At 55.6% G+C, this 13,155-nt stretch overlaps 1 protein-coding gene across 4 annotated transcripts; it reads left to right on the plus strand.

Annotated features, from left to right (window-relative positions):
- The first annotated feature begins 1,604 nt into the window (after positions 1–1,604).
- On the plus strand, positions 1,605–12,926 carry PLEKHO1 (pleckstrin homology domain containing O1). 4 transcript variants are annotated; one of them, XM_063421117.1, is made up of 7 exons: positions 1,606–2,056; positions 2,857–3,003; positions 9,246–9,386; positions 9,598–9,702; positions 10,487–10,588; positions 10,912–11,681; positions 11,760–12,926. In XM_063421117.1, exons 1-6 carry the CDS (start codon positions 2,030–2,032, stop codon positions 11,677–11,679), a joined length of 1,290 nt encoding a protein of 429 aa, XP_063277187.1. In that variant the 5' UTR covers positions 1,606–2,029; the 3' UTR covers positions 11,680–11,681; positions 11,760–12,926. The 4 variants fall into 4 exon arrangements, with proteins under 4 accessions (XP_063277188.1, XP_063277187.1, XP_063277186.1 ...); XM_063421118.1 differs by lacking the exon at positions 11,760–12,926 and having other exon boundaries at positions 1,605–2,056; positions 2,866–3,003; positions 10,912–11,717; XM_063421116.1 differs by lacking the exon at positions 11,760–12,926 and having other exon boundaries at positions 1,607–2,056; positions 10,912–11,717.
- The last annotated feature ends 229 nt before the right edge of the window (positions 12,927–13,155 follow it).

Consider the following 13,155-nt stretch of genomic DNA (forward strand, 5'->3'; position numbering starts at 1 on the left):
GGGGGTGTTAAATATGTAAATTAACCAAGAGTTTGCTGATCTGCTCTGCAAGAAGACGCGATTTTGGCAACTGTATATTACAGATCAGCACAAGGAACAGCTACAGCATCAGGGCCAGGGGTACCAAAGGGGCCATGTGAACATAAGGAGAGACACAAACACACCTGGGAGAGGCTTTTCGTTCTGTCCACAGGGATGGGGACAGGGATGGGGAGGAGAAGCTGCACAGACCATGTCACCCGTCCCACTGGTGAGCAGCCTCCAGGGTCAGCCTCACTGCTGGAAGTGCAGCCGCCTGTTTCTGGTACAGAAATGGGAGACGGGCTCCCTCCTGTCTCCTTCCTTCCATGTAAATTGTTGATGTTTCCAGCTCTGAATCATTGGTCACATCCTTCACAGCATGACTCACTGTCGCACTGTCAGAACAGCCTGAGGATTCCAACTGCAGCTGAATCCCTGCTCCCGGGGATGGGGAGGTGTGTGCAGGTGTGTTACCTGCTGTGGCTTCAGGACAATTTCCCTGGCACCAGAGGACATTTGGGAAGAGTGTGGGCCCTGGAGCCAAAGGACACGACAGAGCTGTCCTACTGCCACCAGCACTGTGCCATCTGGTATTGGCCATCAGCTGGTGCCCTGCAGGCCCTGGCCACCAAAGACAGGATGTGAGGAAGGACAAGTCTGGTTGGTAGGCAAAATGTCATTAAACAAACTGGCAGGTTTTGTGGTATCCCGGGGATACGCTGGGGGCTCTGGGCAGCTCATCTGTCCCTCTGCCATCAGCCCTGCCTGGACCAAGCTTTGGCCACGAGGGGTAAAAGGGTAAACTGAGGCACAGAGATGGCAAATCCTGGTCCTGGGCCCCATGGAGTTCAGGGTTGCACAGGCACAGGACAAAAAGGCAACCCCTGGATTTGGTGTAGAGAGTGACTTGTGTCTGTCCAAGTTATTCTCAGGTATCCAGTGCATCTACAGCTCATGGCAAAAATCTCAATGCTCGGAATGGGATACAAACATCAGAGAAGCTCTGGAAATATTTCATAATCCAAGTACATCCCTAGGACTCTGCATGCATTAATTCCAGAGTACTGGGGGGAAACTACAACTTGAAATCAGGGTGGGAATTTTTTTCAGTGATGGGATGGACACCGTCCTTGGAAAGCTGATCCACTGATGGATCTATCTATTTCTGGACAGAACTATTTTCTCCTTTCTCTGCTTTTCCCTCTACCTGACCCATTTCTGATCCATAAATCCCATCGGTGACCTCAGTCTCACACTCAGACTGTTCTGGACTTGCAGGACATGAACGAGACAGACAAAATAAGCTAAAAAAGGGCATTTTTTAGGAAGCCGAGTGTCTCCTCACTTTTGGAAGCCATGCTCTGAATCCAGCTGAATCTCGGCTGTCAGACCCTCCGTGCTGGAAACGACCCCTTCCCCCAGCCCCCTTTTCCCCAGGAAATCTCCCAGCTCCTCTCTCCAGAGGGATCCGTTCACACTTCCGAACACCTTTAGGGGAGAAAACCCTCCCCGTGCCACCCGGCTGCTTTTCCCTCTCCTAGGAAGTTTCCCGGTGACCCGTGACACCACCGGGAACGAGGCAGGGCCCCGGTGGGGACACGGGGCGAGGCACCGCCGGCCCCGCGCCCGCAGCCCCGCGGCCCCGTGTCCCCGGTGAGTCAGAGACAAAGAAGAAAAGAAGAAAAACCCTCGTGGGCTGCGATTCGCCCCGTGCCGCGAACCCCGACGTCACGGCCGCGCGGCTATAGATGGAGCTCGGGAGCCCGGCGCAGCCCGGCGCAGCCCCCCGAGCTGCGGGATGGTGGCGGCGGGGGGGGACGCGGCGGCGGCGCTGGCGATGGCTCAGAGCGCCGGACCGGGCGCCGTGTAACGGGAGAGGGCCCTGAGCCACGGGGGCAAAGGCAGCGCGGATCGCGGGCGCGGTGCCGGGTGTTCCCCCGCGCCAGGAGGCCGCGGGAGCCCCTCTGCGACCCCCGCCCCAAATCGCCTCCGAGCGCACCAAGGAACGATGAAAAAAAACAATTCTGCAAAAAGGGTGAGTAGAGACTCGGCTCTTCGCCGGGGCAAGGCAGGGCGAGGGAGGCTCCGGGATGTTTTGGGGAGGGGGGCTTGTCTCTCCGGGGCCGGTTGTTCGCGTCGCCTCTGCTCCCCCCGCAAAAAGCGCGCAGACCCCCAAGCAGATCCAAAGAGACCCAAACCCTGCACTCGGCCCTGCTGCTGCCCCTGCCCAGCGCCCCTCCTGCCTCCCGCAGCCGCCACAGACACTGGGTGATGTAGGCAGGCAGTTTTCATCTTGGAACACAAGGAAACGATAAAATCCGGAGGCACCATCAATCCGCCGCTCTTTGCCGTGTTGTGTACTGCACCCAGCGATCCGATCATCGCTGCCCACAGAGACATCTCTGATACAAGCCAACCATAGATTTCACCTCTTGGATTAATTGCTCATAAAAAGCTCCGAAATGCAATTTTCACCGCAGTAAGAAAACCCAGCTGGCTCGAATTCCGCCCATCCCCCTCCTGTTCCCCTTTCCATGGGTAAATGCCCGTTGGATGAGGCGATGGAGACACCGGCCTGTCTTACATAACCGTGGAGGGAACCCTGCCCGCTCCTCGCAGCGTCCTCCCGATGCTGCTACCGTCGCTTCGTGTCTGCAGCACAAAAATCCCCGTGGAGTGACCCCGGGGAAGGACTCGGTCCCGGCGTCGGCGGAGAGAGGGGCCGGAGGGAGGGGGAGACAAAAGTTGGGCAAAGAGGGAAGTGGGGCGAAAAGGAGTGTAAAATCAAGAATAACCCAGTTTTCCCCCATTTTCTTCCCTCTCGCTTTGTGTTAGGGGCACCAGGATGGAAACCAGCAACCTGTGCAGCCGGAGAAAGTCGGCTGGGTGCGGAAATTTTGCGGGAAAGGCATTTTTAGGGAAATCTGGAAAAACCGTTATGTGGTTCTGAAGGGAGATCAGCTTTACATCTCGGAGAAGGAGGTAGGATCGGTTTCAGTTTCCTTTCCCATCCCCCCTTCCGCCCTTTGCATATGAAAGGCGCAGCCCCGGCCCTTCCCAGCGCCCCTCCAGCGCCAGCCGGGCCGAGGAGGTTCCTCGGGGGCTTCTCCTCTCCCCGGGCCGGCGCCGGCGGGACCCGACCGGGGTCGGGGTCGGTGTCGGCCCTGACAGCGATTCTCGCAGACAGCTCTGCTGGGAGACATTTTCCCAGCGTGCAGACACGAAGGGATTCACTTAGCGAGAGTTAAGCCCTCTTTCCGCCGCGGCGATAGCAATGCCGACTCCCTTCTGTGCCTGTCCTCCGTCCTTGAGCCCAACACTGCCCTGGTTCCAACCTGCTCTCTCTCTATTTGGAAATTACTCTCACAACTGGAATCGAGCCATTTACGGGTTGATCTCTTGTATTTTTCCCCCATGCCAAGAGGAAAATGGAGAAATTTCATTTCACCCCGGCTCGACATCCTGTTGTAACATGTGCCGCCTCCACTGCCCCTCATCCCCTTGCTGGGCTTCGGGATTTAACGTGGTGTTGACACTGGAGGTAATCGGATGTGACTGTCAGGCTGAGCTAGCACCTGGCTGTCCTTGCACGCCCCCCCTGTGCTTTTTGTCTCCATAAATCCATCTGGGAGAACTCCCCAGGCCAGAGCCCTCCTCTCCCCTATCCCCTGTGACATCCCAGAGCTGCACTGGGCAGAGTGGTGCCCACAGTGGGTGTGGGGTTGCTCCAGCTGAGGGAATTTGGGATAAAATCCTGGTCTCTCTGGGTTTCCCCCCTCACTGGGGGTAATTTCCCGACAGACTGTGGTTGGATGCCTGGCCTGGCTCTGTCGGCACCTGGAGAGAGGAAGGGACAATTTGATCTAAGGCTGGTTGAGCCATGGACGTGGCACAGGCAGAGGGTCAGGGCTTGTTATAACAAAGAAATGGCCTAAAAAGTGGACTGAATGCCCAGGTCATGCTGAGCTGCTTGCTGGCATTCCAGAGCTTGCTCCCATCAATCTCCCGGCTGCTCCAGAGCCAGAGAGAAACGCAGGAACAGGCCATAGATGTCCATGTAGCTCCAGGTCAAAACCAGGTGTGCTGGGAGCCCAAGAGAGGGATGAGGCTGAAGGGGCCATGCAGAGCCTGTTCTGAACAAGCAGCTCTTGTGTTTGTGTTTCACAGGGGGAAAAACTCACAGCTGGGCCCGAGGCGGCCCCCAGGCTCCGTGTGTGTGTGAGGGACCATAAATAACATGCAGCAGCCGCTGCTGAGGCTTTATATGGAAGAATCTGTGGCTGGCAGAGATGTGGTCACAGAGATGACATCTGGTGCTGGTGTGTGCTGAGGTGACTCTGTGCCATGGGGGAACACACCGGAGTCAGGGGCTCTGGCATCCTGGGGGTCTCAGTGCAGGGAATCTCGGGGGATTCCTGGGGGTGTCCCAAGACTTCCTGCTCACAGGTGAGCACCTGGTGCAGGGTTTGATGCCAACCAGAGCACCAGCACTTAGCAAAGCCAGGAACACCTCCCAGGCCCCAGGGAAGGCCCTCGTGTGGCTCCAGGCTCTGCTCCCTGAGCACCTGCTGTTTCCTGGAAGCTTGTCTCCTGCTCAGTGGCTGCTCCAGAGGTGCTTCTGCAGGTGAAGCCACATTCCCAACCCTCCCCAGCATCTCAGAGCAGAAAGAGTTAAATCTCAAGGCTCCTGAAAGGTCCTTGGCTCTGCCATGTGCTCATTAAATGAATTCTAACCAGACATTTATTTACTTTTGCCTGAATTTCTCCATCTGGGAAGCAGAGCAATGAATCCCAAAGTATGTGGGGAAGGGGGATTGTCTATTCCACACCGGGATCCCTCGGGAACTCTGTTGGCTGGGGGCAGGTGTTGATGCTGCACAAAGACACCGCGGAATGGAGCTGCTCAGAGCTGAGCAGGGGCTGAGGGCTGGAATGGGGAGATTCCCAAAATTCAGACTAACAAAATCCCATCAATATCCATGCTGATTCCTCCTGAGAATCTGTGCGCTTTTCCAGGTGTCTGTCCAGGACTGGGCTTGCAGGTCAGAGACCAGCCCTGATACTCAGTTTTGTGGGGAGAATTTGGGAATGCCTGATAGGAGCCTGGGCTTCTCCCTAGCAGAGCCAAGTCTGTAAGGAGAGGAAATGTAGTTTTTCAGCCCAGCTGATGTTAGAAGCCTAACAGAGTGTTTGAGTGCTGCCCTTTGAAAGCTGTGGGACTTGTCTGACACCTCCCGAAATGGGAGCTTGAGGCTCCGGCCGTGCTCACGCCGCTCCCCCGCGGTTGCTGAACTCCGTGAACTCACACCAAAATCCTTGGTTATTCAGCGTTTGGTCATCGGCCAAAACCAGCTCTGTAGAGATGAGCTGCAGCGGGCTGAGCTCTGCTGAGCACACCACCACCTTCTTAGCTCACTCTTGCATTCTTTCCCCTCGCGCTCCTCACGACGGTCCCTCCCGCCGGCGCATTTCTGGGAATTGTTCCCTGCCCGGCTTTGTCCCTGCCTGTGCCGGGGAGCGGCGGCCGGGCTGACACAGCCGGGCTCGGCACTTCCTCGCAGGAAGCCGGGGGCTGCCGGGCAGCTCAGCCCCGGGTGACGAGGGGGAGGAGGAAACGCTTCTCTTGAGCATTCCCTTGTTTGCCACCAAAGGCATCGGCTCAATTAGCACAAGAGCACTCGAGGAGGTGCCGCTCCTCAGTTCCAGCTTGGCACAGCCGTCGAGGGGCTGGGGGTGTGTTTGCGTCCTCGGTTCTCTAATGCTTCATGGGGCGTTTGTCCTCAGTGAGTGCTGCTGTACGCAGCACAGCGATTTTGGGGAGGAATTCTTCCCGGTGAGGGTGGGGAGGCCCTGGCACAGGCTGCCCAGAGAAGCTGTGGTTGCCCCATCCCTGGAAGTGTCCAAGGGCAGGTTGGATGGAGCTTGGAGAAGTCTGGGTTAGTGGAAGGTGTCCCTGCCATGAATTAGATGAGCTCTAAGGTCCCTCCAAAATCATGTCATAATTCAGTGATTCTGTGTAGCCTTGGTGGTGACTCTTTGGAGAAGGGACTGAAGCAGCCACGTCCTTCCACCATCCTCTCATCAGCTCAGGGCAGCGACCTGGCCATGGCAAGGCCTGGACAGTCCTGGTCACATGCTTGTGATCCCTGCCCCAGTGAAAGCCTGGTGTCAGCCAGGCCTGCAGGAAGCCCTTTCCCTTGCTGAAGCAGAGCTGCCCAGCTGGAGGAAGTGAAACTTTGGTTGCAGCCTGCAAGGGGAACTGTCTGTCCGAAAACGACCCATGTTTGGGTATTTGGCTGCACTGAGAGTCTGGAGGTTTCTGGTTACATCCTGAGCAACACTGTGGCCTCCTGAGTGTCCCGGGGGCGCCTTACACCGGGTGTCTTGTGATTTTCTGTACCTTCTGCATTTTTCTGTGCCCCATTGTGGCAGGGAACTGCTCAAGCAAATCATCACCAAACATCCCAGATGGGTGTGACTGAGCACCTACGCTGCCCCTCTGTGCATGGTTTGGCCCCAAAACACAGCCCTGACCTGGGTCCAGGAGGTTTGGAGTCACAGCTTGGTGAGGAAATTCAAACTCAGCAGTGAGACACCCGAGGGTGGTTAATTAACCCAGGTCAGAGACCCTCCTGCTGCAATGAACCTTCCTATGGGGAGCAGACCTTTGGAAGCACAACAGCTGTGACCCTCTGGACAAGGGGTTTGGGTGCCGTGGCTGGTGTTCTGACCCATTACGTGCCCACAGCCCCTCACACCTCAGGGCACAGGGAGTGCAGGGTGCCCCTGGGGTCAGCCCGGGCAGGCAGCAGCTGCGAGGGAAGGAGTGCAAGGAATGCAGCTCCTCTCCTCGGATCCGAGCAGCGTCGGCAGTGTCAGCCTTGGCACGGGCAGTGACACCCTGAGCAGGGGCAGCTGCCAGGGCTGCGGGGTCTCATGGCTGCAGAGAAATGTTCCCTGCTGTAGGGATCGGTTCTGGTTCCTTTTCCGTACCTCAGTTTCCCTTCCCTTACGTGGCCACAGGTAGGAGCCAGGCGGAACCGCAGGGCAAGGTTGTTTTGCCTGCCTAAAGTGGGTACAACTCAACAGCAATGCCAGCAGACAGCCAGGGCAGCACCTGCTGGGATTGATTCACCTTAATCCTTCCAATCCTGAGCTCCCCGCAGGGCACAAAGAGCAGGACCCACCTGCCGGTGAGGCTCTGAGATCCCTCAATTCTTAAGCCCTTGGCAGCTGTGGGGAAGGAAAGACCTGCTGGAAACCTCCCAACTGGGAATGGTTTTGTCAAAATCAACCATCCATCAACCTCTTGCTTCATCCCTTCCTACTGAGAACTGATACCAGCAGCCACTTCCTCCTGGGCACTGCCCAGGTGCTAGGATACATCCAGCCAAATCCTCTTTGGAGAAGCCTGGAAAGTTTGACTGGTATGGCCTCTATCTCACTGAGAACGGGGAGGTGACACCCTGCAGGTTTGTCACCCACCTGCAATTGACACAGTGACTAGGATTTCAGCTCTGTTGGCCACACGGTCCCAGAAGGTCTGTGGCTCCTCAGGGGCTGCTTTTGTCCCGTTTTCATGTAGGACAGCCTGCATGACTGTTCTCGGCCTCTCCTACCTCCGAGGCTGCTCGGAGCTGCCTCTCATGCCACCACCTCCCTCCTTTTGGCCTCAGGAGCCTTCCACAAAGGACAAAAGAGCTGGCAAGTGCCTCTGGAGTTGCCTTTCACCTTCCTTCTGTCTAGTTTCTCTCTGCACACTGAATGCTCTGTTACATGAGCATGAGAGGGCGCTTAGCTGGCCATGCCCCTTGTGAGACACCCACTGCTCTTCCCGTGCCTCCTGGAATTTCTGTGCCACCACAGCCACCATCTCCAGGCTCCTGCTGACCCTCTTGCCCCAGGAATCCCTCTGTGGATGTTGCTTCTTCCCAGTTTTAAGTCTTTTATAAGGGGTCACACACAGAGGCAGGATCTCCTCAGATGTCAGAACCCTGGCTCGTGTCATTTGGAGGCGTTTAAAGGACAAGCTGCACCTGCAGGGTGTTTGTCTGAACCAAAGACACCTGCTCTGTCCTGCAGCCTCCTGGGGATGCTCCTGGAGGAAGGAGGTTGAGTCCAGGCTGTGCGAGCTCTGCAGAGGAAGGGGAGGGCTGGGGAAGCCCCAGTGACCCACATGAGCAAACATCTGGAGCAAGGGCTCCGGTCTCAGAGCACAGCTGGGGGCACAGAGGGGGATTGGCTTTTCCTGCTGCAAATGAGTCGGGCACAATTCAGCTGAGATTCTTGGAAAGAGGTGGATTGTAGGCTGGGAGTGGGAAGAGATCAAAGCCGATTAGCAGCGTGTAGGGAGGATGTGAGGCCAGACAGTGTCTGTTATCACACCCAGACAACAGGGGACATGTCACAAGCAGGAACCAGCTCTGGGCCATCAGGTATGGCAGTGCCGGTGATTGTCCTGAGGATCCTGGGACACATTCAGGAGCACAAGGATGAAGGATAGAGGGGAACTGCTGTCATCAGGCAGGGCCAGATGGTCATTTTATCTATGTCCCTGGTTAGGAAGCTGGTTTAGTCACCCTCTTTGATTAAAATCTGTGGAAGAATCATGGGGAGTTCCTTCAGTGCTTTCCAGAACTGTGGAGGAAATGTATGAAATGGGGTGGAGTCCTTTCAGGAAATCCAAGGGCTCAGACCTCACCACCATCTGCCTTCCCAGCACCTGAGTTACACACCCTGCACCGCCGCTGATGCAGCCTGGCTTGACAGGCTGGAGTCGGATTAAGCAGATGGATGTGGATTTGAGCCTGCTGCAGCGTCTGGAGCGGACATGCAAACCCGAGCTGTCTCCCACCCCAGTTTCCTAATTCCTTGTGTTTACCATGGAAGAGCAGAGCTTCCCTGCTGTAGGAGCGGGATCTAGCCCCCCCCGCAGCACACGGGGCCCTCTCCTTGTGGCTGGAGTAAATCCTGCACATTTTGGGGGTCCACACGCAGGAATGCTGTGTCTGATCACACCTGCATGACTGTTCAGCCTGGCACCAGTAACTCTGGGGGTAGAAGAGGCAGGAATTAACCTGGCAAAGTGTGATTTTCTTGCTGTCCTTTTAAATATGCTCCGGCTCTGTCATTCCAGAAGAGACAAGTTGAAACCCTCATGTTGAAATCCTGCCAGCTGGACATCTGACATCTGCAAAGCTCTTATTTTCTTTCTTGTTTTGCAGGTAAAAGATGAAAAAAACATACAGGAAATGTTTGACCTGAGTGACTATGAGAAATGTGAAGAGCTCCGTAAGTCCAAAAGCAGAAGTAAAAAGAACCACAGCAAATTTACCCTCGCCCACTCCAGGCAGCCTGGGAACACGGTATGTGAGGCTTGCCCAGATGCAGCCAGCCCGAGAGCCACTGGCTCCAGGGGTGGGCAGGGATGTGGATGGTCCTGGGGTTTGCTGTGTGGGGCAAACAGAGCTGGAGGTTCAGCTCTGCTTTGCCTTTTCTGTAGAGGTTGTAGGCCTCACACTGGCCAGGGCCCGTCTGTGCGAGTTCCAGCACTGACCTGAATTCCCTCTTTTGTAGGCACCAAATCTGATCTTCCTGGCTGTGAGTCCAGAAGAGAAGGAGTCCTGGATTAATGCCCTCAACTCTGCTATTACACGTGCTAAAAACCGGATCTTGGACGAGGTGAGCGAGATTCAGGCTGAGCCCCAGCTCCCATGTCTTAGCCCAGGTGAAGGTTTGAGACTGCCGGGAACAGGCGCTGTCTTGGGGACACATCCACACAAAGTGTCTCTAGCAGAACTCCTCCTGCTCCTCAAGGGGAGTGTGGAAGTCCCAGTTATACAAAGCAGCTTCTGCCAGGAAAAATAACAGGGCAGCCCCAGTTCAGCCTCCTCCTGGGGACACAGGGTATACTCAGAACATCAGATGGGCTGGCAGAGGCAGGTCAGGGTGAGCATTCCCACGTAGCTTCCTTCAGTGTGAAGAACCTACCTGGAGCAGGCTGTGCCCTCACTCCAGGGCTGACTCTCACATTAATGTTTCATGGCAACCCTTTCTCAGCTCAGACCTGTTTCAGATCTCCCGCTCACACCCAGCTTCCCACAGCGCCCTGGCACTGCCAGGAGGCTCTTTCCTCTCCTGGATGGCAGCAGAGAGCCTGTAGTGAAGGAAAACCAAGGTCAGAGTTCAGGGAAGGCCTTAGAACAGGAAGCAGCACAGCAAACACCAGGAGAGATGGCTTCCAGGAGAGTCTGTCACGAGAGTCTTTGCCAACAGGTTCAGTTGTGAGGAATGGCTTGAGCAGATGTAATCCCATCACAGAACAGAGGGGAGAGACCAGGCGAACACTGGGTCACTTCCAAGACTGGACTCCCACACCCCATTCCCTGCCAGTCTTGTCCTGCTCAGAGCTCCAGGAGCTGGAAATGGCTCGTGTTCCATGCTCACAGCCTGTGTCACCCTCCAGGTCACCGTTGAAGAGGACAGTTTCCTTGCCCACCCGACGCGTGACAGAGCCAAGATCCAGCACTCGCGGCGCCCTCCCACGCGGGGTCACCTCATGGCTGTGGTAGGTACAATCAATCCCAGACCTAGGGTGAAGTTCCCTGGACGTGGTCCATTTGTAAGTAAGTGCAAGGAGAGGTGGACTTGGAGCTCCGTCCTGACCTGAGAGCTGCCATAAGGACAGCTCTGGTTCATCAGCTCTCATCCTCTGTTATCGTGGACCACTGCACTGTGCAGAGCTTCTGGCAAAGTCTGCCCCCAGGCTGTGGCACTGAGGGAGGGAGCATTCCCGCTCCCTCTCTGTAGTGTGATCTGCAGTGCAGAGACCCTTGGAAGCAGGGGCAGCCATTCTGGTGGCTCACTCAGCTCTGCTCTCTGCTTCTCCAGGCATCTACCTCAACCTCGGACGGAATGCTGACCCTTGACCTGATCCAGGAGGAGGACGCCTCTCCAGAGGACCACGGCACCTGCGAGGAGAGTTTCCGGGTGGATCTGGACAAGTCCGTGGCTCACCTCGCTGCTGGGCGGCGCTGCTCGGACTCGGAGAACGCCAGGTCATGGGAGAAGGGGCAGACAGGGAGCCTCCCGCGGCAGGAGGTGACCTTGTGGGACAGAGCTGGGCAGCGCAATGACTCCTTTGACAAAGGGACCATGTACACACCGCAGGTCCCCAAAAAGCTCTCGCATTCAGAAAAGAGCAAATGTGCCTCCATGGAAGAAATCCTGTCCCGACGGGACTCTTCCACGCACCGGGCAGTGCTGAGGAAGGGGCTGGAGGCTCATTTTGCCTCGGCAGAGCCGGAGCAGCTGTCCCGGATACAGGAACTGGTTGCACTGAAACTGGAAAAAACTCAGGAACTGCTGACAGAGGTGAAGGGCTATGGGGAAGGCAAGAGAAAGACCAAGGACTCCAACACCAGCACCACCATCACCACCACCTCTTCTTCCTCATCATCTTCCAAGTCGGACTCTGAAAGGATCCTGCAGGAATCTGAGAGGCTGCTGGGGGAGGCTTCCTCCACCTGGAGCCAAGCCAAGAGGGTGCTGCAGGAGATCAAAGAGCTGAGGGACCTGTACAAACAGTTTGAGCTGCAGCAGTCAGACTCGAAGCCCAAACAGAGCTCACAGTCGCAGTTTAGGAAGAGCATGATGTGAAGGCAAGCCTTGGGATGGGAGGGAGGGATTGGGGAGGGCAGCCATTTGATCTTTTTTTTAATTATTATTATTATTTACAGTGTTCAAAAGAGTGAAAAGGTGCCTGTTCTCACCCAAATTTGCTTCTCAAAGCTTGGACCCTTTCTTTCCTCCATTGCATCCCCTGATGAATCAATCCAGTGTTCCAATAAATCAGTTGCAGTTTATACCTCCTTTGTAAGAGCACCCTTTGCGCTGCAGGCCCCAGCTCCTGTCATGCTACAAGGACAGGAGTGAGCACTGGTTCCCAGGAACTGCCCATGTCTGCCTGGAGCATCCCATGGGGTGGAGCTGGATGAGTCCTGCCTGCCCTCATGTCTGGGCTGTGCCCCAAACTACATCTCTTTTACTGGGACACTTGCCCTGTTCCCTCTCATAAATAAATTACATTAGAAGGTCAAAAAAAGGGTCCACCTCCACCACTGGCTGGAAGTCCCCATTATCCAGGAACTCTCCTGAAGATGTGGGAAGCCCAGGCTGGTCTCCAGCATTACACAGGCCATTGATGCATTTGCTGGGTGCAGTTTTCAGAGCTCTGTCCTGGCACAGTCCCCTAGACAGCGTGGGGCTGGCAGCTGTTTGGGGTGCACGCAGAGCCCTCCAGAAGGCCAGCAGCAACACAATCCATATCCACCCTGATCCTGTCAGGCCCCCTTGGCCCCGAGCACTGGGAGGCAGCAGCGATGTGTCTTCCCTTCTGTGCAACCACAGGATCAAAGCCTTGGATTCGACAGCCCACACAGGCACTTGGGGGGTTTGGGCTTTTCCATTCCCATTTCTCTTTTTTTTAACCTTTTCTTTGAGCTGAAAAATCAGGGGGTGTGTGCAGGAGCCAGACACCACAATGGCAGTTTTGGTAGGTTTGCCTTGCTCTCTCAGGTGTCATGGTCTGACAGCAGCAGGCTCTGCTTGGGCTGCCCAAGATCTGAATCAGCCCCGCTGGAAGGAAAGCTGAGCCCGGAGCAGAGCTCAGATCGTCGGCTCACAGGCTGGCTCAGCTTTCACACCCACGAGCAGGACGTGGCTGTGTCTCACAAGTTCACTCGTGGTAACATCCAGCTGTTTCTTGTTTTTTAAAAGGAAACCTAATTCCCTTACCTACATGGCAAATAGTCCACAAAAATATTAAACCCACAGAGTTACTTCCTGGTTGTGATTGGTGTTTTCTCTTTCCTTTCCTGGCTGTGATGACAAGATATTTTAAATTAAAGGAGAAATAAAACTAAACCCCAAACCTTTCCCAATGAGTTTGGCTTAACCAGACTCCAGTGATACTTCCAGGGGTAACTTTCACTGCCTTTCCGTGCTGATGAACTGGATTGCTTCACAAAGTTTTTTGCGAGGAACCACTGAACCTCCCTTGTGACCTGCATCACAGGTAGTGCCAGCGAGGTGCTGTATTTGTGACTCCCACACCAGCAGCTCTCCTTGGATTTT

Source organism: Prinia subflava, chromosome 35 (genome assembly GCF_021018805.1).
Source record: "Prinia subflava isolate CZ2003 ecotype Zambia chromosome 35, Cam_Psub_1.2, whole genome shotgun sequence".
In the NCBI taxonomy this organism is placed as follows: Eukaryota; Metazoa; Chordata; class Aves; order Passeriformes; family Cisticolidae; genus Prinia; species Prinia subflava.

Excerpts from the sequence above, each read along its gene's own strand:
- PLEKHO1 (XM_063421117.1), top strand. The coding sequence starts at position 2,030 with ATGAAAAAAAACAATTCTGCAAAAAGG. Across the intron at positions 9,387-9,597 it reads CCAGGCAGCCTGGGAACACG|GCACCAAATCTGATCTTCCT; the intron begins GTATGTGAGGCT and ends CCTCTTTTGTAG. Across the intron at positions 9,703-10,486 it reads AAAACCGGATCTTGGACGAG|GTCACCGTTGAAGAGGACAG; the intron begins GTGAGCGAGATT and ends GTCACCCTCCAG.